The sequence below is a fragment of the Garra rufa genome, chromosome 4, assembly GCF_049309525.1.
Source record: "Garra rufa chromosome 4, GarRuf1.0, whole genome shotgun sequence".
Taxonomy (NCBI): Eukaryota; Metazoa; Chordata; class Actinopteri; order Cypriniformes; family Cyprinidae; genus Garra; species Garra rufa.
In genome coordinates, this window is record NC_133364.1 from 7721505 (window position 1) to 7748667 (window position 27163).

Consider the following 27163-nt stretch of genomic DNA (forward strand, 5'->3'; position numbering starts at 1 on the left):
TTACGTGGCTGCAGTGACGCACGTCGCCACGCCCCCTCTCCTGACGTACTGAGGTCCTGACTCCTGAAACTTGGCGCTTATTTTAATCAAATCAGTTTTGTTTAACCCACAGATCAAAGTCTAAAGTGTGTGCTAACTGGGAATGCTGTTATTCCACTGTTATTCCTTAGATATACACACACATATACACTACCGTTCAAAAGTTTGGGGTCAGTAAGACTTGTAATAGTCTTTAAAGAAGCCTCTTTTGCTCATCACGGCTGCATTTATTTGATTAAAAATACAGAATAAAACAGTAATATTGCAAAATGTTTTTACAATATAATATAATGTTATTTAATTTAACATACTTTAAAATAGAATTTATTCCTGTGATTAAAAGCTGAATTTTTATCAGCTGTTACTCCAGTCTTAAGTGTCACATGATCCTTCAGAAATCATTCTAATATGCTGATTTATTATTAGAATGATCAATGTTGGATAATATCAACAGTTGTGCTGCCAAATATTTTTTGGAACCTGTGATTTTCTGTGGTTATTCAAAATATAAATATTTTATAACAATGTAAATTATTAATATTAACTTTTAATAAACTTTTAATTATTAACTTAATACATCCTTGGTGAATAATTTCTTTAAAAAAAAAAAGAAAGAAAAAGAAACAATAAAAATGTACTGACCCCAAACTTTTGAACGGTAGTGTATATATATATATATATATATATATATATATATATATATATATATATATACTATTTTAAATAAACCAATCATGACGTTGCAAAGTTTTTTAATTTCAGCAACCTCAATCACATCCGAACTTAAAGAACATCTCTGAAGTTTTTTTATATATTTTTAGCCCCCTTTTTTAGGTTCATTATCAGCTGTGTAAACATGCTCTGATGCTGCAGATGTTGTAACTTTGTTTCCATTTAACTATTGCGGCATGGCTTCTCAAATACCCCTGCACTGTTTCTGCCTGTCAATTTTTGTGTTTTTAATGACAGAAAATGTAAAACACAAAAGGGCCTCTTCAACACACATGTCTGATGTGTGACAAAATGAAGTAGACAGCCAGACACAGAACAAGAAGAGAGAGAAAGTCGGTGGCCCCTGGCCAATAACAGTTTAATGTTAAGCTCCCCCTCAGTGAGGACTGACCCTCACACACACAAACTAACACTCTATATCATGTGCTGAAAGAGCTTTCAGTAATCTGTGTGGTAGACCTAAGAAAAACGCTCTTGGATTTGAATGCATTCTCAGTTGTTTGTTTTCATGTTGCTGTTGAGGAAAAGTGAACTTTGCAGCTGCTTCAACAAGAAGAGGAGGTCTTCATGGTAGATTCCTGTGTCCTGCTGTGTGGACTGTACCTACACACATACACAGCACAATGGCACATGGCTTTCCCTGTCTAAAAGGCTTTAATTACTGGCGTTGATGAATCTGGAGAAGACTGCTGGCTTTGTTTCTGGCCTGAGTTCTGAGTTGGATGGTGAGTTTCCTGGGTTACTCTGCATGAACGGAGGTGCAAACAAGCAGCATATAAAGAGCAAAAGAGGAAAGTTTACTGGTCTTACTACTTCTGACTGGTGAGTAGAAAAAATGATTGATGGGTCATATTTTTATGCATTTGTGTTTCAAATATGTACTATGTTTACCAAAAGGGATTTAATAACGTCTTCATGAGTGAAAAAGTAAAAAAAAACAAAGTCTCTTTATTGGCATCTCACTGGAGAACCTTTAACATCCATGGAAAATTTTCCATTTCACAGAATGTTTCCCTAATATCCTATTAGGTTATAAAAACTTTATTTCTGAATGTTCTCTAAACACTCAAAACGTCCAGAGTTTTAAATGTTTTTAAATAGTTTTTTTTTTATGTCATCATTTTGCAAAACATATAACATTAATTTTGAATGTTCTTTGACCATTATATGAACATCAAACTAAAACTGTATACACGAACAATGCATAAATAATGCTTATGTATTAACATTTTAAGATTATTATTAAAAAAATAAAGTTCTTTATTGGCATGAATGGTTCCATGAAGAACCTTTAACACCCATTAAACCTTTTTATTGGACAAAAGGTTCTTTATTGTGGAAAAGGGTTGTTTAGATTTTTTAAATGTTCTTCACAGTAAAAATAAATGGTTCTTTTTTAGAACTGTTCACTGAAAGGTTCTTTATGGAACCAAAAATGGATCTTCTGCTATAACCCTCTTTTGGAACCTTTTAAAAACTTTGAACGAATGTCCTATTATGGAAGAACTTGTTGTTCAAAAGTTTTAGTGAACCTTCCCAGAACATTAGCCAAAGTTCTGAGAATGTCCCCTGTTTTCAGGGAAAAGGTCCTTTATAGTGGAAAAAGGTTCTTTAGATGTTTAAAATGTTATTTACGGTATGAAACAATGATTCTTTTAAGAACTGTTCACTGAAAGGTTCTTTTTGGAACCAAAAAATATACATCTATGGCATTGCCACAAAACCCCTGATTTAGAACTGTTTTTAATCTGCTTTGAAAGTTTTTCATATGTCTTCTTGTTTATTTTTTGTGTAAAATATGTGTATGTATTCTTTCCGAAGGTCTAAATCAGCCACTGAGAGATGAGGGTCTCTAAAAGAGAGTCCGCTGCTGATAATGTGTCTGATGAAGGTTCTGAAAAAACAGTGAAAGACGATGCAATTCATCTCAAGAGGCAGATAGGCCTGTTGCCGTCTATTTCCTTCATCATCGGCACTGTGGTGGGCAGCGGCATCTTCATCGCCCCAAAAGGAGTGCTGAAGAATACGGGCAGTGTTGGGTTGTCCCTAGTGGTCTGGACTCTTTGTGGCGTACTTTCCACTTTTGGTGAGGAACATCTTCGGTGCTTATAGACTACTGGTTTGGAAAACCTCAACTAAAGCAGCATGTACTAGAGCAAAAATGCTGTAAAAACAGTACATTATTAATCTTTTTTCTGTTTCAACAAACTTTAAGATTGTAATTTATTCCTGTAATGCAAAGCGAAAATGATCTTTTTATTAACATCAGTGTTGAAAATAGCTTAGTATAGCAAAAATTTGGAATAAGTAAGATTTACAAGAAAAATATTTAACAAGGAACTGATCAAAAGTGACAGTGAAAAAAGTATGGCAAGGTTATGTCTTGTTTAGTTGTTTTTTCGTTCATGCATCTGGGTTTCACGTTTACCCTTTACGGTTAGTATTTAACATGCCTTAGTTAGTTCCCTTAGTTACTAATTATGTTCATCATTAATCACCCAAAAAATCTCAATTCTGTCATCATTTACTCACCCTCAAGTAGTTCCAAACCTGTATGAGTTTCTGTCCTTTGAACACAAAAGAAGACATTTTGAAGAATGTTGACAGTAACCATTGACTTCCACAGTATATGTGACCCTGGACCACAAAACCAGTCTTAAGTCGCTGGGGTATATTTGTACCAATAGCCAAAAATACATGGTATGGGTCAAAATTATTCATTTTTCTTTTATGCCAAAAATCATTAAGAAATTAAGTAAAGATCATGTTCCATGAAGATTTTTTGTAAAATTCCTACAATAAATATATCAAAATGTAATTTTTGATTAGTAATATGCATTGTTAAGAACTTAATTTGGAAAACTTTAAAGGTGATTTTCTCAGTATTTTGATTTTTTTTGCACCCTCAGATTCCAGATTTTCAAATAGATGTATCTCGGCCAAATATTGTCCTATCCTAACAAACCATATATCAATAAAAAACTTATTTATTGAGCTTTCACATGATGTATACATCTCAGTTTTGTAAAATGTAACCTTATGACTGGTTTTGTGGTCCAGGGTCTCATATGTTTATAACATAAAGTTTATTCCAAGTATAATCCATTTTTTAAATGTAGCATGTTCTCATCAGGTGCTTTATGCTATGCTGAACTGGGCACGACTTTTAGAAAATCAGGCGGTCATTACACCTACCTGTTGGAGACCCTGGGGCCCCTGCCTGCTTTCCTGCGACTGTGGACTGAGTTTATATTCATCAGGTGTGTGTGCATGCAAAGTTCGTATTTCGCTCTGCCCACCGAATTGTGAGTGAGTCCAATCATAATGTCATTTCAGACCTGCAGTGGCCACGTACGTGTCTCTGGCCTTTGGCCAGTATGTAGTGGAGCCGTTATTCATGCCGTGTAGCGCTCCACCAGTTCTGGTCAAACTCGTCAGCATGCTGGCAATCAGTGAGTGATGTTACTTTTTTATACATTTAAATATGTCAAAAAACCCCTATAAACTATAAACTGTTTTTCCTAGCGTTCGTGGTGGCAGTGAACTGCTGGAGCGTGTCAATGGCAGCTCGTACGCAGGTCTTGCTGACCGTTATTAAGATGTTTGCTCTGATTTTGATCATCGTCCCAGGCATCATGGCTCTGGTCAATGGTAAGAGTCACGTGCTGTTTAGTAAAGGATTATTCTGGAAGGTTTTCAAACAAAGTATATTGATTTTACTTCCGTAACCCGTTGCTAAGAAATGAAAAAGCTTTTTATTTATGCTACAATGCTTTATCAATAGGAATGCATAGGCCTATAGAGTTTTTTCATGACACATCATCAAACGGCCATGGCAGCACTGAACATAAACAATGCTACTGAACTGAACGAAACTCTGATATTTTGCTGATTATTGCAGCTGGAAATAGTCAATCATTGTCATGTTGTGGGCTGTTCTAATCAGTCAGATGGGGAAAAACATTTGGAGTTTAATCTTTTGTGGTTTGCCAAACTTAACCAGGATATTCAGGGCAAGAATCTTGACAACATTTGTGTTTGTTCTTATCATTTCTGGTCAGGTAGGTGAAATATTTGGCTAATATCTTAGTTAATACTGCTTGTACGTATATCTTTACCACCTATTAACTGTAGTTTGTCAAAATATTGTGCCCTTTCCTGCCTATTGAGTCCTTCTCTAAATGATTTTGCAGCTTACATACAGTTTGTTTTATAATGGTTTAGACAGCATAAATTAGAAGAACAATTTATTTAGTAGTATATTAACTGTGCAATCCGTGATGTTGTTTACATCTGAGTATCACCAATATGGCCATGCATCTAGGTAACTGACAGTCCCAAAAGTATTTTTTTAGACAAATCTAGATCAAAGGAGGTCAAAATAGGACTAAAAGCAAAAAGTGTCATTTTTAATTGTTATATAATTGTTTTTTAATTGATTTTTTTTTATATATATATAAATAATATGTATTTTTTAAAGTCTTGACATGATGTATTTTGATAGTTTAAAAGTTTAGTTCCTATACCAAAACTACGCATTTTAAGAATTTTTATATGTATCTTCTCCGGGTCGAAACAAACCAGAATGCATTACAAGAAGAAAGGCGTGAAATGTACTTAAATTTCCTCTTTTTTTTCTTGTTTTAGGGAAAACTGAAAATTTCCAGAATGCCTTTGACTCAGAGTCTTTATCTCTGACCAAAATTCCTCTGGCCTTTTATTCAGGTCTTTATGCATATGGCGGATGGTGAGTATCAGAAGTAGTGTCAAATATATAGAAATCCAGTAAGGGATTTCAAAACGAATGTAAAGATGTTTGTTTTTGCTTACAGGTTTTATTTAAATTTCATAACAGAAGAGGTAATTAACCCAAACAGGTATTTAGAACTTCCTGCACTGCCAAATTGTTAACTTTTTTTAAATTTCTAAATGCACTTTAATTAATTTCTTATATATTCTTGTTAGAACCATCCCATTGGCCATCATTTTCTCTATGGTGACTGTTATCGTGTTTTACGTGCTGGTCAATGTGGCTTACTACACCATGATGACCGCAAATGAGTTACTGATGTCAGATGCCGTGGCAGTGGTTAGTAGTTTTCTTTGGAGATTAGGCTATTACAGGATATTACAGGCTTAAGTTTGGACAGCAATCATAACTGTACTGTCCTTCATGCATTGCAGACATTTGCAAATCGGGCTCTGCAAGGCGTAGCTCCAGCAATACCAGTATTAGTCGCTCTTTCCTGCCTTGGAGCTCTTAATGGAGGATTTTTTGGTACACCCAGGTGAGTACATCAGAAACGTAAAGGAAAATTTTTTTGTACCTAAATGTGTTTCATCTCTGTAGCCTTTGACTTTGAGAAGTTAAAAGTTAAAAGAATAGTTCACTCGAAAATGAACATCTGTTAAAAATGTACTCACTCAGGCCATTCAAGGTGTCAATGAGTTCGTTTTTCATCTGAACAGATTTGAAGAAATTTAGCACTACTTTACTTGCTCACCAATGGATCCTCTGCAGTAAATGGGTGCCGTCAGAATGAGAGTCCAAACTGCTGATAAAGACATCAGTAATCGACAAAGTAGTCCATCAGTTAACGGTAAAGTGAAGTTTGTAAGAAACACATCCATCATTAAGAGTCTGGAGGAAGCAATATTATGTAATAAGGACAAACATACAGCTTTTTACTTCATATGATGATAATTGATGGACTGGAGTCACATATTTGTGGATTACTGTGATATTTTCATATGTTTGGACTCTCATTCTGACGGCACCCATTCACTGCAGAGAATCCATTGGTGAGCAAGTGATCTCCAAATCTCCAAATCTCATTCACATCTTGGATGGCCAAAGGGTGAGTAATATTTCAGCAAACTTGAATTTTTGGACAAACTATTCCCTTAAGATTTGATAACTCTGTTTCTGCAGGATGTTCTTCGTGGGTGCCAGAGAGGGTCACTTTCCGGCTATCTTCTCCATGATCCACATCCGCAAACAAACACCACTGCCAGCCGTGCTATTTCTGGTACAATCACATCCATTCATCTTTTTCTTCCGGTTCCTTTACGTCCGTTTGACGCTTCTCCTCATGTTTGCAGTATCCTCTGGTGATCGTCATGATGGCGAGAGGAGAGATCTTTCAACTGATCAACTTTGCATCCTTTTCCCGTTGGCTCTTCATCGCCTTGGCCACTTTGGGAATGATCATCCACCGCTACAGATTTCCAGATCTTCCCCGACCATTCAAGGTCCATTTAAAAGGATGATTATATATTTATTAATATGATTTTGTCACTGTATTAATTAAACATTGTGTTGACTGTGTTTAGGTCCCTCTAGCAGTTCCGGTGATCTTTACTATAGTGTGTTTCTTCATCGTGGGCCTGTCTTTGTATTCGGACCCCTGGAATACAGGCGGCAGCTGTGCTCTCACATTATCAGGAGTACCTGTGTATTACCTGACAATCAAGAAGTCATACATACCCGAACGCTGGAAAAACGCCTTCAGTGAGTAATGCAAAACACATTATTGCATTACCCTTTTGAAATTTAACCATGGTTTTACCACAAAAAAAAAAAAAAACATGGTTACTACAGGTAATAACCATGTTTTAGCTAGTAAAGCTGTAGGTATACACATGGTAATCAATAGACAAAAAAATGGTTACTACACATTTACTATAATAAAACCATTGTTAAAATGGTCCTGTAAAAAAGTGTCAAAACCAAGCTTTTGTCTTTTTCGGAAAGCATTTCGTCAGCTAAACAATCGCTATGTTGTTTAACAACTGTGCAATCTACTGAACACACTGTATTTCTAGAGTGTTTGCACTTACGTCACAGTTTGGTCAGTTACCAAGATGTGCGGCCATATTGGCGATACTTGGATGTAAACAACAGCACGGATTGCATGGTTAATGTGCTTCTGAATACGCTATTCTGCTAATTTATGCTGTTTAAACAATGGAAAAAACATGTGGAAGCTGCGAAATCACATAGAGAAGGACTTAGTAAGCAGGAATGGGTGAAATATTTTAACTGTTAAGTTAATAGGTGGTAAAGATATGTACAAGCAGTGTTACTTAAGATATTAGCCTAATATTTCACCTACCTGACCAGAAATGATGAATGAAGAACAAACACAAATGTTGTCAAGATTCTTGCCCTGGAAATCCTGGTTTAGTTTGGCCAACCACAAACGACAGTTTTTGTTATAACTTTTAGCAGTCTGTAGTACTCCAAATGTTTTTCCTGGTGAGACCGATTAGTACAGCCCAAAGTATGACAATAATTGACCATTTTTAGCAGCAATAACCAGCAAAATATGCAAATTTAATTTAGTTCAGTGGCAAAAAATAAATATCGTGCCACTGTGACTAAAGTCTATAGAGTCAGAAAAGATCTAATGATTGACCTCTTCCTCTTCCTCCTGTTTAGATAAATTAAGCATGCATCTGCAGATACTCCTGGAAGTGGCTCAGCAGGAAGTTAAGACCTACTGATGGAGCTTCACCAAACATCAGCCGAATTTATGCTGAACTGAATGTTTGCAAAGGGCATTAAAGTTACATTTCAGTGGTGCTTGCTGCATCCTAACATCACACCCTATCCAATAGTGCCTGGATCACTTTATATTCAAATCAAAAAAGAACCAAAAATGTCCTGGGGCCTGTTTCATTAAACAAGATTACCAAATAAGCCATGCTTATTTCAGTTAGTCTGATTTATAGTCAGATGATTTAGTTCAAAGACTAACTTCATAAGTCAGAGAGGTTCCTATCCCTCCATTTAACATCAAGGCAATTAAAACTTAGAAGATCCAAAAAATGAATCCATATTATTCAAAGTTTAATGTCTAGTGAAGTTATACGATTGCTTCATATAATGAAATATCCCTTTTAAGAGTTTTTTTTAATAATTCACAAATGCGTTTGTATAAAGTATCCCTTTATTCTGAAAAAGTAAGTACAATAGTTTGAGAAACCAAATTGTATTCTTTGTTGGAAATGACAATGGGTGTTTCTGGTCAAAGCCTGTTACCGCAGTAAAATGCCTAGGTAGATAACTTTCATATTTTAATACAGTCTTCAAAAATAGTACAAAAACCATCTTATTATGGTTCTTTCAATGGCAGAGGGTCTGAACGAGAAGTCTTTTTTGTATCACCAAAAAGGTACGCTGTTGAGAAATGTAAAAGTTGATTACATGGCTTTGAATTACAAGGCACTTGACAGCTTATCAAATGTCTGTGCATCAATGTACTATTATTAGTAAACAGTACTTCATTTCTAATGCTCATATAACACCTTAACACCGTACATCTGTCAATCGTGTTGTTTTTGTCTCTTTTTTTATGACATCTTGCCGTTTTAGTTTTTACAGTGGAAGAATACATTACAGTGTAGAATGAATTAACACAGCTACATTCTGTTGGTTATCTTCTAAGCATATATGAACTCTGTGCATGCTCACTAATCACTCTACATATGCAAATGAACATTAAAAGCCTTGTAATACATCACAGATCTCTTTGAATGCTCATCTTGGTCATATTCAACATCCAGAACAGACTTAAATCGTTCTTAATAGCAAAAACACATGAATGCAGAAAAGCAGCAGCAGCAGCAGCAGAGATGACTCACTCTTCTGACATGCTTGTAACCATGGAAACACACATTATGGGATGTTATAAAGTGATACACTCCAGATGAATGACTGGCAAATTTGAGAACAGTGCAACAATTACATGACCACTGGCAATTAATGAACAACCTTTAAAGTGACACTTTACTTAAAAATGAAAATTCTATCATTTACTCATCATCAATTCATTTCATCCTTCTGTTTAGCATTAAAAAAGATATTCTGAAGAAGGCTGGCTTAACAGAAGAAACCCACAGGTTTGAAACATTTTTGGATGAACTATCCTTTTAATTTGATTTTTTTTTTTACTGTCAGTCTATCTGGGTAATCTCAAGGTTTTAAAAATCCTTCCAAAACAAAGAAATACTGTAAAATTGGGTAGTGTAAATTAATTAATCTGGTAAATCTGTATGTCCACTTATAATACACACACACACACACACACACACACACACACACACACACACACACACACACACACACACACACACACACACACACACACACACACACACACACACACACACACACACACACACACACACACACACACACACACACACACACACACACACACACACACACACACACACACACACACACACACACACACACACACACACACTCTCCCTCTCTCTCTCTCTCTCTCTCTCACACACTCTCAATATTTATATATTACAACTTGTGCAAATTAATCTTATCTAAGTACATTCGTCACTAACAGTTTTGCGCGCAAACAAAGGCCTACACATCCAAAACACAAACAGGTACAGTAAAAGGCAGTGAAATAGCAATAGAAATTAAGAAAATACTTAAGAGATCAATAGCAAGTAAATAAGAATCAAAGGCAGTGAAAGAAGTATGAGCAGCTTGGATAAAGAAACGGGAGTCACTTCAGCTCCGGGATAAATTGGGACCAGCTGATGTTTGCCATGCTGAGATCATCATCTTCCAGGTAGGGGAAGCTGATATCCACTAGGATTTTACTCAGGCTGTCGTTCATGGTATCCAGAACGAGCCCTTCGGTGAGAGAGCGGTTGGCGGCGCCCGCTTGCAGCAGCTCTCTGGAACAAGTCGGAGTGGAGCGTCTCGGCGAGGGTCTGGAGCAGGTGAGCAGCTCTCGAGGGGAGCTGAAGAGCGGGAGCTCTTTGAAAGGCGTGCTGCTGAAGCTGAGAGGCGTGTGTTCGTGCCGTTGCGGGGTGAGCTGTGGCCCGCTGGGCGTGCGGATGGGGCTGAAGTCGAGCACCGCTCCCTTTCCGACAGGAGTGATCCTCCAAGGCTCCAGAACTGTGGGAAGCTTACTGGGTGTGGATGAGGAAGGGTGGCTGCTCTTGATGGGCGTTTTAAAAGTGTATCCTCCGTTCGGGCTGTCGGGCTCGGGTTTACAGGAGGGCTGGGGCTCCGGTTCATGAGTGTCTTGGAAGGTGGAGACGTCGGAGACAACGCCCGAGTCGAAGAGAGTGCTGTCGGGGTAGAGCAGGACGGGCTCCTCTGTGGCTGGCAGGACTAGGCGCTGTTTGCGGCGGGAGCTGCTGTTTTCTCGCAGCCTGGCTTTGGGGGGCGGAGGTTCCGGCACCTCAGGAGTCACAGACATGCTTACAGGCTCCTCCTTTATGTCAGATGCACACAGCATCACTGAACTCACGTCGCTCTGAGAGACCTTTCACAACACACACAAGCGTTAAACAACCACAACTTTGTCTAATTTAATTCTATACACTTCTTTCAAGTTATGAACACCAAAACTGGCTTGTTGGCTGCACTAAAGTGGGCTACCAGCTCAAAACCAGGTAAAGATCCAACTGATTAACCATCCAGACCAGCCTGGATCAGACTATAAATTAGTTTAATATCTTGTTTTATCTCATTTTTTCTGCAAGGCTGACATTCAGTGTTTCCAATTCAGTGTTTTTTTTTATAATTTGATTGAACCTCATGCAATAAATAGGTGAAAAATTGTATATATAAAAAACGTTTTATATAAATTTAATATACACTACCAGTCAAAAGTTTTTGGACAGTTTTAATGTTTTTTTTTTAAAGAAGTCTTATCTGCTCACTTAATTTATTTGATCCAAAGTACAACAAAAACAGTAAAGTTTTTTTCAGTTTTTTTTGATGAATAGAAAGTTCAGAAAAACAGCATTTATCTGATATAGAAATCTTTTGTAACATTATAAATGTATTTGTCACTTGATCAAAATCACTTTTGATCAACTTAAAGCATCCTTGCTAAATAAAAGTATTATCTTTAAATAAATAAATATATATTTACTTTTTCTATAATACATTTTTTCTTTAGACAAAATATGTGACCTTGGACCACAAAACCAGTCATAGGGGTATTTTATTAATATAAATATTAGCTTTCCATTGATGTATGGTTTGTTAGGATAGGACGAAATTTGTCGAAAATACAACTATTTTAAAATCTGGAATCTGAGGGTGCAAAAAAATCTTGAGAAATCTTGAAAAAATGGCATTTAAAGTTTTCCAAATTAAGTTCCTAGCAATGCATTTTACAAAATATCTTAATGGAACATGATCTTTACTTAATATAGTAATATATGTTTATCATTTTAACCCATTCAATGTATTTTTGGCTATTGCTACAAATATACCTGTGCTACTTAAGACTGGTTTTGGGGTTCAGGGTCACATATTACCTAGGCCAGTTTTCATGAGGTTCACTCATATAAACAGGTAGGTTTTACCTTAGGGGCAATCCGGACCCTCTTGCTCGCACCGCTGGAGCTGGGAGTGGACGAGCTCTGAGCGTGTGGAGGAGTGGCGAGAGATGCAGGACTAGGTGTGGGCAGGAAGAGCGACTGACCCAGAGGAAGCTGGATGGGAACCAGGTACGAGTCAGTCCGAGGGAGAAGCGGCTTCATCTTCCTCTCTGAGGGCGAGCAGAGTCAGTCAACCATCAGACTCATGTGCTCTAAAACATTCATTTCTCTCATTACGCCCAAAACGTACCTGTGCTGCTTGCGGCAGGTATGGCTTTCTTCAGCTCTGGAGGACCTCTCTTCTGTTGCTGAGACAAAGATACTTTTTTATTCACTTGTGAACAAAGTGTGACATTCAAAACAACTGCAGTCCCTGTCTTTTTGATGACTAAAGGAACAAAACAAGCAATGATCTCGAGCAGAACGTGCTTCCATCTGTCTGACTGTCCCTGAAATAAAACAACTGATTCCTGGAGAAGTAGAGAGGCTGCTCCCTGTCTTACGCCCTGTCGATCTGCCATGAAAGGGTGAATTAGTAGGAAAAGGGATCTTACTTGATTGAAACCAACTTGTGGGATCTGAGGGCAAGTGGGGGTCATTGGATCAGCCAACGGCTGTGGGATGAGCCAGGAAATGAGAGATGACCACATTTGAAACATAAAATTGCATGTGGACACAGTAGCACAGTAAGAAAACCGGCACTAAATTAATTAAGCTTGTGATTTGTATTGATCTGTAGACTAAAATGAGGTACACACACCTTGTAGACCTGGTCCAAAGTGAGACAGCGGTTTGCCTCCGGTCGAATCGTCCAGTAGGAGATCTTGCCATCGGGAGATGTCTCCCGGACGAACATGTCATGCAGTGAGAGATTATGACGTATGGAATTCTAACAAAAACAAAAAGCACACTTAGAAATCTTACATGAAAGGTTTGTGTAAACAGAAACTGTATTGGCTTTATACACTACCTTCCATCCAGGTTTGGCAACATTTCTAAAATATGGAAAATGGTCTTCGATCCAGTTGTAAATTTCCTTCAAGGTCATGTGGCGGTTCTTCTTGCTGTTGATAGCAAACTGAATCATAGCCATGTAGGAATATGGCGGTCGCTCAGACAGAGGATCCTTCTCCTTTTCTGAAGCTTTGGGCTGCTTTACAAAAAAAAAAAATTCAAGATATAGATGATTTTGTAAAATACCCATTTATCAACCAATAAATGGGATCATTATAATTTTTCTAATTTTTCCGGAAATCATTCTAATTTTCTGATTTGCTGCTCAAAAACATTTATTGCTATTATTCTTATGCTGAAAACAGCTGAGTAGTTATCTGAAATAAAAATCTTTTGTAACATGGTAAATGTCTTTACCATCACTTTTGATCAATTGAAAGCATCCTTGTTAAATAAAAGTATTAATTCTATTTCTAATTTCTATTTTTTTCCTTCCTTTTGCAATATGGCATGGCAGGTCAAATCAAAGGTCACCAAAGCCAACTTTTGTGCATCTCTAATCTATAACATGCATTTCAAAAATACACAGGATGACTTTAATGTTGAGTACCTGATGACAGTCACTTGGATTGTCCTTGCTGGCGCATTTTTGGTTCGACTCCGATCCGAGCCCATCAGAGCTCATTTTTCCCAGCCACTGGATGTTTGTCAGACTGTCATCAAGCGGGAAGCACTCTGTCTCCTTTTTTACTGATATCATAGCAAAGGACATTTCAGAAAACACATTCTCCAGAACTTTAACAAGCTTTTAAGTTGGTACTCACATCCCTCACCTTTCTCAAGATCATTCCCAGGCTCTGTAGATAAACAGCCAAGAGTTTTGCTCTCCTCCAAACTGGTGTTGCCACTGAGCAGGATAAACTTGTTACGGCCCTGAGGACCGCACTCCTTCCCTTTGGCTGTCAGGGCGCTGATGACACTCTGCAGATCGGCTGCTTTCGGGATCACCACCACTTGAGTGTCCGGCATAGTGGGGTGGTCCATCATCCGGATGCCATCGGGGAAGTAGCGGGCGGTGGATGGGGTCGGGGTGGGGGTGGTCTTGCACCGCGGCCCATCCGCCTCATCGCACCCTACATCAGATTCACTCTTCTGAAATGGCAGCTTCCTCCTCTTCAGGATGATGGGTCTCCTCGGGCTCTCTCTCATTTTTGCTCACAGCAAAAAGGCCTGGCTGATGACTGTCTACAAAATAAAGCACATAATATGTCAGGTTCACATTTAACTTAGTGTTTCTTCCTAAATACAATACATTTGTGACCCTGGACCACAAAACAAGTCGTAAGTTGCAGGGGTATATTTATAGCAATAGCCAAATACACATTGTATGGGTCAAAATTATTTAAAAAAATAAAAAAATAAATGCCAAAAATCATTAGGATATTAAGTCAAGATCATGCTCCATTAAGATATTTAGTAAATTTCCTACCCTAAATATATCAAAACTTAATTTTTTGATTAGTAATATGCATAGCTAAGACTTCATCTGGACAATTTTAAAGGCGGTTTTCTCAACACTTTGAGTTTTTTGCACCCTCAGATTCCAGATAGGCCAAATATTTTCCTATTCTAACAAACCATACATCAATAGAAAGCTTATTTGTTTAACTTTTAGCTGATAAATCAATCAATTACAAAAAAAAAAGACCATTATGATTGGATTTGTGGTTATATAACTAATAGGAACTATTCAACTACAAGAAAGTCGAAGCTGGACGATCATTCACACAAACAATAAAATAATATACAATCTTGAATCAAAAGCAGATTAAGCGTCAAAATAAATGCGTGCATATAAAAATATACATTAGATATATAAAAATATCATATATATTTAGCAGATCTTGAATAAACATACCGATAAAAAGTCTGCTGATAACCGACTTTTTTGTCTAACGACTGTTGAATGACGATTTTAGTTCTATAAAATAAAATACCGTTACAAATTGATTACTTTCAATTTGTCCTATTGTTATTATTTTTCTTTGACAAATCATTCAGAAGCAAAAACACTTGGTTCAATGCAGGTTTGTAAAATATTTGTGTAGAAAATAAAATAAATTAGTTTTATTTTATAACAATGATCTCTCGTCTCTGATCGTCGTTTTAAAACAAATTAGAGCTTGTTGTTGTCTTAATAATTAAAACACTAAATTATTAAGTATAAACGATCTTCCTTTATTAACTTATCTGACATGCGGCCTAGTGATTCGTCTACAAAGCTAGCCTACTGTGGGTTACACTTTCTGTTTAAAATACAACACACATCAAATAATACGAAGCGGATCAAACCTTCATATCATGTCAGCCGTGCAGGCGGTGGTTTATTGGAGTTAATCTGGCAGTGTTCAGTGATAAAATGTATTTTGATGGGGGTAAATGAAAACTCAGGTCCCGGGACTCTTGTGCGCATTTGATCAGATTTTGAATTTTGGCGCAGAGCGGTGCAGCGCTATCACGTGATCGCGCCTAGCCCAATGGAAAATACTTATGGGCGGAGCCATCGAGCGGAAAGTGTTGCTGTTTTCTATGGTGCAGTACGTCGTGTTCCTTTAGGGGGCGATCGGCCGCTCCAAAATACATATTATTTAGTTTAATCTTTATTTAAACCGTCTACATTTCTTTGGTAAAAATCTGTACAGAAATATCTGTAATATTTTGTTTTAAAATTATGTTTCAGTAATTACATACGAGTGTACTTAGACCATAAATGCGATTTAGAAACTCGCTGAGAAAAGTAACACCATTCATGTGCCGCTTCAGCAACGGTTTAGTTTAAACTTTACACACCTATGAAAAATAATAATAATATTTGAACTTTAAAAAACAACGAATAATTAAAAATAATAATTCATATGTGGAACCATCCTAACTGACCAATCAAAACAACGTCAGGGCCGCCAAGCCCCGCCCCCTGTGGTATTCCATAGCTAGGCTAACCAGCATTCAACCAGCTTATATTTCTCAGGGAGGAACTGCAGTGTGTGAATGGGGGATGAACTTTCCCAAAAACCCCAGTAAGACGGTTTATCAGCCTCTTTGTCAAATTTACATGGTCCAAAGGAAAAATACAATGCGATTGAGAAGAAATACAAAGCGATGCGTGAGTATCAGCTAAGGTTTTCATTGCATGCCACATATATTTTATCCACACGCGAACTTCCTCCATAGTTCATAGTACGGTTAACGTACCGTGTCTTACTAACAAACATACGAACGAGATGAGGTCTTATACATGAGTTTTAATGGCCTTAAATGTGTCAGTGGTCAGTAACGTTATCTGTCTTAGAGAACAGGTTTATGCCTGCATGAACAGCATGCAGTCTGATCAGTAGCTGTAGTAATGCTCTGTCTCATGTCATCTTGTTTTTCTTCCCTGCAGCATATCATGTCTTCTAATGCCCCGCAATTCGCATAAAAAGAGGCTGCTAAACCCAAACAAATCTCAGCTGTTGTTTATAGAAGCGCCCATCAATGGACCAAAGCATGAATATGGACCACAACTACGGAGTGCCATTCATCCCAAGACATTTATATCAGAGAAACAACAGCAAAGTAGTGCACCGTGTACCTCTTGGGTATGTGCATGCTTTGCAATCCTTACAGGTTTTTTTTGTTATTAGTGAAGGTGTTTTATAAACTGAAGCATATTCTTTCTTTCTTTTTTGTAGGTGTCTCCACAGTTTAATTCGCTCGAAACCAAAAAGTTTGGTCGAGGGAGGAGAAATAACCAAATGGCTACGAGAATCTCGGCATCAAATCAGGGTTTCCCGCAGACTAGAAGTGCAAATGGCTGCAAATATATACCCTTGTCCTTTGAGGCAGGTTTGCAATGTGTTAGTAATTCACGAACAAAAAATGATAGGGTTGTTTCTTCGGACAGCCATAGCAAGGAGCGGCGAGAAATCCCAAGAAGAACTCGTCTTCCTCGGAAAGTGGTGGAAAAGAAGGCATTAAGAAGCCGTTCAGAAGTTTCAAAGAATCTTCAGTTCCATAAAAATGGAAAAAGAACATCTATGGATTCTGTTCACACGCCGAACACAAGCTTAGTTCCTGAGCCCCCCAATGTAGAGACGCCTGAAATGCCAAATTGTTCCAGCACGTCTCCATCTAATGTTCAACATCTGCTCTTCCCCCCAAACCAGGCAAGAACTCCTCCACGAACTGAGAACGCGTCTGCCGTCCTTGTGAAGGACACACCTGAGAAAGACTATGGGCTGAGGGTAACATGGAGACGGAGGAAAGGACTGATGAAACTGTTGATTGACCGAGGTCAGCTTCTTCCAGCAGATGCTGAAGTTGCAAAAGATTGGACTTAGACCATAAATTAATAGATATAGCAATAATTTGATTTGTTTTGTAGTCTTTTCTGTTCAGTATGGATTTGGGTAATTGTGATCACTTACAGCTGAGAAAATTAATATATGAACACTTCAGGAGAGAAGAATTAAAGATGTAATTTTGATGATGTCCCCAGCCTTATTTAACGAAAGCACCTTTGTATTCTGTTGGACATCAATGAATTATGTACTTAAATATAAAATACACATCTGTCAAATATGCCTTTATTCACATGATTTGGTTTTTTAAACAAAGAGTACATTTGTGTGTGCAGGAAAAGTCTATTATATTTTTTAATTATATATTTTGTTGTTTTTTTGTTTAAAGAGTTTTATTTAAAGCCTAAAATTGCCAAAATATGAAAATATAAAACGTACATATAAAATATGAACTCTAAAATATAAGAATTTTGATTTAAAATGTTTTTGTCTCTACTTAATTCCCATAGTTTCTACAGAATACATATTTATATTATAACCCAAAATAAAGCAAAAGCAGTAATATTGTGAAATATTTTTACTATTTAAAATAACGGCTTTCTATTTGAATATATTTTTAAAATGTAAATTATTCCTGTGATTAAAGCTACATTTTCAGCATCATTACTTAAGTCTTTAATGATCCTTCAGAAATCATTCTAATACACTGGTTTGTTGAATAAGATTTTTTTTATTATTATCAAAATTGAAATCAAAAAAGATTCTTTGGTGAATAGAAAGATCTAAAGATCATCATTTATCTAAAATAAAAAGCTTTTGTAGCATTATACACTATATCATTCAAAAGCTTAGTCAGTACTTTAAAAAAAATAAATGATAGAAATTAATACTTTTATTTAGCAAAGATGCTTATAAATTGATTGAAAGTGATGATAGAGATTTTAAATGTTACAAAAGATTTCTATTTCAGATAAATTCTGTTCTTCTGAGCCGTCTATTCAACTAAGAAACCTAAAAAATATATACAGCATATATACATATATATATATATATATATATATATATATTTTTTTTTTTTGAGCAGCCCAGAATATTTGAATAATTTCTGAAAGATCAAGTGACTGGAGTAATTATGCAAAAAATTCAGCTTTCACATAAATAAATAACATTTTAAAATATATTCAAATAGAAAACAGTTATTTTAAACATTAAAAATATTTTTTAAAAAACATTAAAAATCTTACTATCCGAAAACATTTGACTGGTAGTGTGTGTGTGTGTGTGTGTGTGTGCAGAACACACAAATATACATATTTATATAGATTAAATAGATCAAATATATTATTATTCGTTAACTTCTCTGTGGTGGACTTTTATTCTGTCGGGTATTTTCTCGTCGTCCATTGCGGAAGTGGCGCAGTCAAGCTGGTTTTGTTTACATATTGCATACAATCCACGTGTAATGTTTTAAATCAATTACTTACACAGAGAATTCACATTGTATTATTCATAATAATTTCTTTTGTTCCATATTAAGTCTGTAATGCACTAAAAGCTAAACAGCAGTCCGTTATGAGGAGCAGTTCGTCCGTGTCTCTGGCGGGCGGTCGTGGTTCGGGCTCGGTTCGACTCAGCAGCCCACCCGCGTGTCCGTTAACCGCTCCGGTGGATGCTGCCGTTGAATATTTAATGGTAAAGAAAGACTTTCAGGCTGCTCTGGATACGTGCGAGAAAGGACTTGAGACATTGAACTCTTCTGCAGAGCAGGAGGACAGCAGGTGAGTTTATATATACTACATGTTATTATGAAAAGATGCAGTTATAGTTATTCATCTCAAATGCTAAATCCCATGCTAAATCTTTCACTACAGCTTCAAGTATGCAGAACTGAAAGCAGCTTTGACTATAGTGGGGATTCAGGCATTGGCAGAGCTCAATCAGTGGCGTGGAGTTCTGTCATGGGTTTTGCAGCAGTATGGAGAAACTGAGAAAATTCCTGCCAAGATTATCCAAATGTGGTCAGATGAATCTGCATTAATCTCACAAATAAATTAAATAGCATTTGAATGTGTTTGAAGTACCTCTACTTCATTTGTAATGCTATATAAACTCTTTCACAGCATTCTGCTTTATGTCAAAGTGGGTGAACGGGCCATGATGAAGGATGCGGTCTGTGAGTGGCTGCGATGCTCCAGTAACATGAGCCAGGCGGGGTTCAGCACTGTGGCAGAGCTGTATTTCCTCCACATACTGGTGCAGATGGGTCTCATGGATGAAGCTCTGGAGATGTTGGAGACTGATGTGGGTCGGGTGGCCTTCACTGATGAACAGAGACAAGCAGCTCGAAGTTTGGTAGACATTCAGAATGAGAAAAATGCAACGTCGTCCAATACAAATCCTGAATCTGTAACTGTGGTGACAACAACTAGTGCTTCAAAACAAGGTGACTTTCTGAAGTCAAATATTGCAGTGTCATTTGATTCAAACTGTATAATTGAAGAGGAGGATGCAATAATGTGTTTTTGCAATTGACAGATAAACTGACTCGGCGGCTCACTTCCATAATGAGGTTGTTATACCGAGGTCTCTCGGTAGCCAGTGTGAGAATCAGATCCATCTCTCTGCGCAGAGTTTTTCTGGCTTTAATATTGCTGTATCTCCTTCTCGTCCGTATAGACCCAGGTAGGAGATGAGCTAGTCACTTTTATGCAGTGCATTCTTAATAATTACTCTGATAATGATTGACTGTCATTTTTATGCTATTTCTCTACTCTAAGCTCTTCCTTCAGCTTTTCCATGGCTGCTCCGCCTGCATAGACTCCTTCAGCAAACATGGAACACCATGTTTGGACCATATTACAGAGCCACCACCCGGAGTTAGAGTTTTAATGGAGTTATCCTGGAACTAACTGTGCAACAATTTGTAATAATTAAAATATCTTTTGTTTGCCATGGGCATCACTCATTGGTGTATTTACTTACATTATGCATAAATAACTGAATTATATCAAACTACTGATAACCTATTCAAAATGGATGGTAATATTTCATGCAGATCAAATGTAGATTTATTATATAATAAAATATGAATATGTGTAAATATGTTTTTGAATATATGAGTTCATGTGACTTGTGCTGCAGATTAGTTAGTTAGGGTTAAGACTTGTATTAACAAGTTTTAATAATATGTGACCCTGGACCACAAAACCAGTCAGTAGCGGGGGTATATTTGTAATAGCCAACAAAACAGTGGGTCAAAATGATCAAATTCTTTCTTTTGTGCCAAAAATCATTAGGGTATTAAAGGAGTAGTTATCTTTCGCCCCCTTGTCATCCAAATGTTCATGTATTTCTTCCTTCAGTCGTAAAGAAATTATGTTCTTTGAGGAAAACATTTCCGGATTTCTCTCCATATAATGGAATTCTATGGTGCCCCCGAGTTTGAACTTCCAAAATGTACTTTAAATGCAGCTTCAAAGGGCTCTAAATGATCCCAGCCGAGGAAGAAGGGTCTTATCTAGCTAAACGATTGGTTATTTTCTAAAAACATTTATAAGTTATATACTTTTAAATCTCTACACACGAGTGTACACAGAGCTAGACAAGACTAGCATTTAAGGTTAAAAATTATATAAATTGTATTTTTTTTATACAAAATAACTGATCGTTTTACTAGATAAGACCCTTCTTTCCTCGGCTGTGATCGTTTAGAGCCATTTGAAGCTGCATTTTGGAAGTTCAAATTTGGGGGCACCATAGAAGTCCATTATATGGAGAGAAATCCTGAAATGTTTTCCTCAAAAAACAATTTCCTTACGACTGAAGAAAGAAAGACATGAACTTCTTGGATGACAAGGGGGTGAGTACATTATCTGTACATTTTTGTTCTGAAAGTGAACTACTCCTTTAAGTAAAGATCATGTTCTTCTTATTTATTTATTTTGCCATTAACACATCATTTTTGATTAGTATGCATTGCTAAGAACTTCATTTAGATGATTTTAAAGGCGATTTTATCAATATTTCAATTTTTTTGCACCCTCAGATTCCAGATTTTCAAATAGTAGTATGTCGGGCCAAATATTGTCCTATCCTAACAAACCAATAGAAAGCTGGTTTTTCAGCTTTCAGATGACGTATAAATCTCAATTTCAGAAAATTGATCCTTATGACCTGCACTTTCATTAAGAATATACAGTCTAAAACATCAGAGGTTTTTATCTTGAATATTAACTAAAATTAAAACATAAATGTTAACTAAAAAAAGTTTTTTTTTATTTCAGCTAGTTGCCAAGGCAAGGAAATAAAAATAACTAAAACTATGTAAACTAAACGTAATAAATAAAAATGAATGAATAAAAAAAAGACAAAATCAACTAAAACTGCTAAATGTTGACTAAAATAGCCACCTTTTTCTTTAATACGGAAATAAGCCTTTTCTGGAAATAACGAGAAGAACGTGCAGTAAGTGGTAAAAATGTTTGCACTTCAAACCAGTGTGCTCATAATTAAGATATTGCATTAAAATAATAACACCAATTTGCAATATCAAGCAGCAAAAATTAACACAGTATGTCAATGATACCGAAATAACACTGGTTTGTAGGCTATACATTAAATATAAATATTCTATATTCTATATCAGAGTGTCCTGGTATTTCAATTGATTAAAAAAAATGCTTATTAAAAATAATAATAGCCTATAAATAAAAAAAATGTTGCCTAGTCAATTATTCTGAAATGGGTGTTAGTTTCACGTCTGTGACAGAAACTGAAGCGTGAAATGAAAGTGAAAGTAAAATCAGCTGTTTCTGTTTACATCTGAGTGAAACTCTGCGTGTTGTGCTACGAGTAAAACGGGAGCAGAAGTGTCCTGAAGAGGGTCAGTATTTCGCCAGCGTACTTTGATTTTCTCTAACCAATGCAAGTTTAATGTTGACAGTGTCAGAACAACGGTTTTTATAGGTACATCAGTGAGAAGCGTTTGCAGTCGTATATCTCTTTGGATGGGGGAGTATTGGAGTAAAATGTCTTATCGACTTCGTTACAGCCGCTCTCTATCATTGGATTATGGTAGGTCAAGAGACTTGAATCCAGCATAGCACGTATTTTTACTTAAAAACACTGCTAGTGTAACTACTGTCGTTTCAGTCTTTTGAATTATGTTTTCAAGTTTATAAAGAAATGCTGGAACTTATAATGATCTGATTTGTTTCAGAAGTGAGGGGGCTTTCAAACTACAGTCTGTCCTGTTGTGTCAATGCTTTGCTTCAGTCCTTTTCTGCCACCACTGAACTCCTGGACATACTGAACAAGTGAAGCTCTATTATCTTTTGAATAAATTGCACGTTTGCTTAATTTGTTAAATATGTACTTACTCTCTGGACATCCATTATGTAAAGTTGATTTCTTCATCAGAACATATTTGGAGAAATTTTGCATTGCATCACTTGCTCACCAATGGATGCTCTGTAGCGAATGGGTGCCATCAGAATCCAAACAGCTGATAGAAACATCACAATAATCCACACCACTCCAGTACATCAATTAACATCTTGTGAAGTTAAAAACTGCATGTTTGTAAACAACAAATCCATCATTAAGGCTTTAACTGATGGACTGGAGTTTGGATTGATACCTTTGGATTATTATGATGTTTTTATCAGCTTTTTGGACTCAGATCCATTTGGTGAGCAAGTGATGTAATGTTCAATTTCTTGTTGATTAGTAACATGCATTGCTAAGAACTTCATTTAGATGACTTTAAAGGCAGTTTTATCAATGTTTAGATTTTGTTGCATCCTCAGATTCCAGATTTTCAAATAGTTGTATGTCGGGCTAAACATTGTCCTATCCTAACAAACCACACATCAACAGAAAGCTGGTTTTTCAGCTTTCAGATGACGTATAAATCTCAATTTCATAAAATTGATCCAGTCCATCAGTTAAATCCATCAATATTTTTGGGTCTACTATTGCTTTAAAGATGGCATCCATCTGATGGGATTGATGAGAAGAACGTTCCACTGCAGTTGAAGAATGCCCTGGAAGCCATGAGGGACAAATCACATCCTGCTCCACACAAAAACTTCCTCAATTGCCTCTACCATCAAGCAATCCGACGTATGCGTCATATCACCCTAAAATCGTATACTTGTGGAAATAATGTCGCTCGGTGGTCTCATTCTGTCATTGTGCTGTAGGATCCACTCAGCAGGATGCAGATGAAATATTTCACATGATCCTCAATCTCAGTCAGAAGCAGATGCCTGATGTTGCTGTGGTGGGTTTTTATTAAAAATCAATTCACAATGCACAATCACTCAGTGATCAATTCTATGTTAAACAATTTGTTTTACTCTTTCAGGCTCAGGAAATCCGCAGCCTCTATGAAATAAAGGTGGAGACACAGGTGGTGTGTTCAGAGTGCACATACATTCATCGAATATCCAACTCTCTTTTCAGCCTTCCTTTGGCAATCTGTGAAGGGGAAAACACCCTAGTAAGCACATTAAACATTCATCAATTTTCAAAAATGAAAATTCAGTCATCATTTACTCACCCTTAAGTTGTTCCTAACCTGTATGAGTTTCTTTCTTCCGTTGAACACAAAAGAAGATATTTTGAATACTGTGGCAAACCAAACAGTTGCTGGTAGCCATTGGCTTTAATGGAACATTCTATGGAAGTCAAAGGCTTCCAGCAACTGTTTGGTTACCAACATTTTTTAATCTACATTCATTTTTAGTCATTCATTTAGTAATGTAGATGATCCTGAGCAAATCATACATCATTCTTCCTCTTTATGTCCTTTAGGAAAGCTGCATCAACTCTTTTTTCAAGCTACAAAAGCTGGTGGACAGTGATAAGTTTTACTGTGACCGGTGTGATGAAAAGCAGCCGTCCACTCATGTATGTGTCTTATTTGTTATTTTTGGCTATTATCTAACAGTATAAAGTGTTTTCACTTACGTCACAATTTGGTCAGCTACCTAGATGTGTGGCCATATTAGCGATACTCGGATGTAAACAACAGCATGGATTGCACGGTTTATGTACTACTGAATATGTTGTTTTGCTAATTTATGCTGTCTTAACCAAGGAAAATCTGTGTGGAAGCTGCTAAATCATATAGAGATGGCAAGAGCGCAATATTATGCCAAGCTAAAGATAATAGGTGGTAAAGATAGAGCAGTATTATTACTACAACCACAAACGCCTTTTGTTCCTCAGTTTTTTGCACTCTTCTCCTTGATTTGTTATAACTTTTGGCAGACTATAGTACTCCAATTTTTTCCCAGTCTGACCAATTAGTGCAGCCCAAAACATGACAACAACTGACCGTTTTCAGCAGCAATAATCAGCTAAATATGCGAGTTTCATTCGGTTCAGTGACATTGTTTACGTTCAGTGCTGCCAATATGGCCAATTGATGATGTGTCGTGAAAACACGCTATAGTCTTTCATAATTGAATTTCTGAGTTGAGTTTCAGCACATAGTGCAATGCATTGTGAGTTACATGTTATGATTTTCTGTTATTTTCCTTAATTGTCATGTAGGAAGTGAAACTCATCTCATTGCCTCCGATTCTGTGTGTCAACTTAAAAAGATTCAGAAACGAAGATGGCTTCACTAGGAAACTCTACGACAAAGTCGCCTTCCCTGAAACATTCAGCACTGCCATTTTTGCTGCAGGACAATCAGAAAATGTATGTTTAGTATGTATTATTTAGTAAAGAACTCTGCAGTCATGATAACAATGTCATGTATGCTTGATTTGTTGTGTTCTTGTTTTAGACTGCATCTAATTGTCTCAAGGCTGATCAGCATTACAGTCTGTATGCAGTAATAGTGCATATAGGAACATCCATGTTTGGTCACTACACGGCTTACATTAACTCAGCTCAGGATCAGACGTGGTGTTATGCTGATGACAGCTGTGTGCGAAAAGTAAGACTGATTTATTTAATCTAAAGTTTATGTAGAAGTAGCTGTAATTAAGTTAAGATGGAGACTGCTATGTAACTGAAGTAAATATGTAATTATTTAATTTATTTATCTCAGGCCACATGGACAGATGTGAAGGACACGTATGGAGGTTACCGTGGCTCTAGGTATGATAAACATCAGTAATTCTTCACTTGTGTAGCCATCTTGTCACATGCATTTTAAAGGAAAGCAACATACAAACGCAGACCTATAATTACCTTACTCTGTTTGCTTTTGTTCCAAAACATCTGCCAGTTTTTGATTTTAATTTTGTATACTGTTTTCAGAGCCACGGCCTACTTGCTTCTGTACAGGAAGATGAGCTTGAATTCATCTGGATAACTGTTGGGAACACTGCAGCACTTGGCTTGATGAACACTATATGTTTTACTGCAGAGAATATTCCAAGAATAGGACCAAATTCTATTTATATTTTGAGTATATGTATGAGGAGAGGTGTTTAAGAATGTAAATCAGTATATTTTCATGTTGATTGCGGTTTATATAGGACAGTATTTTTGGATAAAATTATGAAATTTTTGCTAGTCAATATTTTGTGAAATATGGATATTGTTAAATAAAAATAATAATATTGTTTGAAATAATGTTGTCTGTGATCTCAAGTTCTTCCTGCAAAGCTGTACTGTGAAAATACTGTGCGAAAATACACTGTTTTTCGTAAAGGTAAGGTTTTATCTGAGCAGTTCAACTGCACAGAGAGACTTTTATTTTGAAAACGCTAAGACGCAACCCGGCTTTTATTTTGAGACGCCATCGTGCTGCGTGACTTTTATTTTGGAAAGCATCCATATCATGGCGTTTCCCCCGCACGTCCTGATAAACACCCCTGTTATGATCTTGTAGGTGAGCAAACGTTGTCATAAGCCATATTTCTTACAGAAAACTTAAGTACTCAGCTGAAGATTACTTTATCCATTAAATAAACCGGCTTTTGTCGCCTTAATAACCCATAAAGTATGACATTTATAGAGAATTCTTTTCAAGGATAATTTCAGTCTAACGTTACATTTCGTGTTAATTAAGTACTGAATCTCATTGAATAAAATGATATATAATGTTCTCTGTTTGTATTTTCTGCCACAGGTTTAAAAGAGAGACATTGCAATGAGTAATCCACTGAGAGGAGAAGTTATTAGATTGTACAAAAATGTAAGCATCATTTTCCTTCTGATTTCTTTTATTTCTGTTATTTTCATATGAACTATTGTCCAGTGGTACTTTATGTCATTCTTTATTATTTATTAGTCACAAAATAAACAAACAAAGAAAGAAGAAATGTAAAAATGCAATGATGACTATCCATTGCTTTGCTAATCCATTTCTTTTTTACAGCTTCTGTATCTTGGACGGGACTATCCAAAAGGCACTATATACTTCAGGGAGCGTCTGAAAGCAGCTTTCATGAAGAACAAAGATGTCACCGATCCTGAGAAAATCAAAAAGCTGGTTGACCGTGGAGAGTTTGTGATTAAAGAACTTGAAGCGCTTTACTTCCTCAGGAAATACAGAGCAATGAAGAAACGCTACTATGAACCGGAGCATTAATCAATGTCACATGTGCCAGACTGTATATGTGTCAAAAGTTAAAACAGTACTTTCTGCACCTTTTGAATGTCTGTTTTCGATCTGTTGTACTATAACGGATTGATTTTTACTATTTCTACATCCTGGTTAGATTTACAAATACAGCTAACTGTAATGACAATTACAT

The 27163-nt window shown here is 36.6% G+C and overlaps 6 protein-coding genes across 9 annotated transcripts; 5 read left to right on the forward strand and 1 right to left on the reverse strand.

Annotated features, from left to right (window-relative positions):
- The first annotated feature begins 1229 nt into the window (after nt 1–1229).
- Nucleotides 1230–9881, forward strand: LOC141333166 (cystine/glutamate transporter). The gene is made up of 13 exons (XM_073838111.1): nt 1230–1593; nt 2593–2857; nt 3905–4031; nt 4108–4223; nt 4297–4422; nt 5419–5518; nt 5604–5648; nt 5737–5860; nt 5956–6059; nt 6704–6800; nt 6874–7023; nt 7105–7282; nt 8213–9881. The coding sequence occupies exons 2-13, from the start codon at nt 2614–2616 to the stop codon at nt 8275–8277; spliced, it is 1476 nt and encodes a 491-aa protein (XP_073694212.1). The 5' UTR covers nt 1230–1593; nt 2593–2613; the 3' UTR covers nt 8278–9881.
- Nucleotides 9882–10016: 135 nt separating this feature from the next.
- foxm1 (forkhead box M1) lies at nt 10017–15559 on the reverse strand. Its single transcript, XM_073838283.1, has 9 exons — nt 15454–15559; nt 13935–14346; nt 13712–13851; nt 13118–13300; nt 12908–13036; nt 12702–12761; nt 12398–12455; nt 12133–12317; nt 10017–11078 (listed from the first exon to the last, which is right to left on the reverse strand). The coding sequence occupies exons 2-9, from the start codon at nt 14308–14310 to the stop codon at nt 10308–10310; spliced, it is 1902 nt and encodes a 633-aa protein (XP_073694384.1). The 5' UTR covers nt 14311–14346; nt 15454–15559; the 3' UTR covers nt 10017–10307.
- A 573-nt stretch (nt 15560–16132) lies between these two features.
- On the forward strand, nt 16133–17769 carry rhno1 (RAD9-HUS1-RAD1 interacting nuclear orphan 1). The gene is made up of 3 exons (XM_073839223.1): nt 16133–16264; nt 16544–16739; nt 16833–17769. The coding sequence occupies exons 2-3, from the start codon at nt 16560–16562 to the stop codon at nt 17478–17480; spliced, it is 828 nt and encodes a 275-aa protein (XP_073695324.1). The 5' UTR covers nt 16133–16264; nt 16544–16559; the 3' UTR covers nt 17481–17769.
- A 1083-nt stretch (nt 17770–18852) lies between these two features.
- pex26 (peroxisomal biogenesis factor 26) lies at nt 18853–20541 on the forward strand. Its single transcript, XM_073838938.1, has 5 exons — nt 18853–19219; nt 19313–19459; nt 19562–19884; nt 19977–20123; nt 20219–20541. The coding sequence occupies exons 1-5, from the start codon at nt 19014–19016 to the stop codon at nt 20320–20322; spliced, it is 927 nt and encodes a 308-aa protein (XP_073695039.1). The 5' UTR covers nt 18853–19013; the 3' UTR covers nt 20323–20541.
- A 1731-nt stretch (nt 20542–22272) lies between these two features.
- Nucleotides 22273–25979, forward strand: usp18 (ubiquitin specific peptidase 18). Of its 2 annotated transcripts, none has more exons than XM_073838634.1 (11): nt 22273–22323; nt 22407–22514; nt 22660–22756; nt 23428–23564; nt 23645–23724; nt 23809–23943; nt 24258–24353; nt 25002–25151; nt 25240–25392; nt 25507–25556; nt 25719–25979. In XM_073838634.1, the coding sequence occupies exons 2-11, from the start codon at nt 22448–22450 to the stop codon at nt 25771–25773; spliced, it is 1020 nt and encodes a 339-aa protein (XP_073694735.1). In that variant the 5' UTR covers nt 22273–22323; nt 22407–22447; the 3' UTR covers nt 25774–25979. The 2 variants fall into 2 exon arrangements, with proteins under 2 accessions (XP_073694735.1, XP_073694736.1); XM_073838635.1 differs by having other exon boundaries at nt 22663–22756.
- Nucleotides 25980–26234: 255 nt separating this feature from the next.
- On the forward strand, nt 26235–27160 carry lyrm5a (LYR motif containing 5a). 3 transcript variants are annotated; one of them, XM_073838027.1, is made up of 3 exons: nt 26235–26295; nt 26536–26601; nt 26785–27160. In XM_073838027.1, the coding sequence occupies exons 2-3, from the start codon at nt 26557–26559 to the stop codon at nt 26995–26997; spliced, it is 258 nt and encodes an 85-aa protein (XP_073694128.1). In that variant the 5' UTR covers nt 26235–26295; nt 26536–26556; the 3' UTR covers nt 26998–27160. The 3 variants fall into 3 exon arrangements, with proteins under 3 accessions (XP_073694128.1, XP_073694130.1, XP_073694129.1); XM_073838029.1 differs by having other exon boundaries at nt 26246–26291; XM_073838028.1 differs by lacking the exon at nt 26235–26295 and adding an exon at nt 26302–26406.
- Nucleotides 27161–27163: the final 3 nt, after the last annotated feature.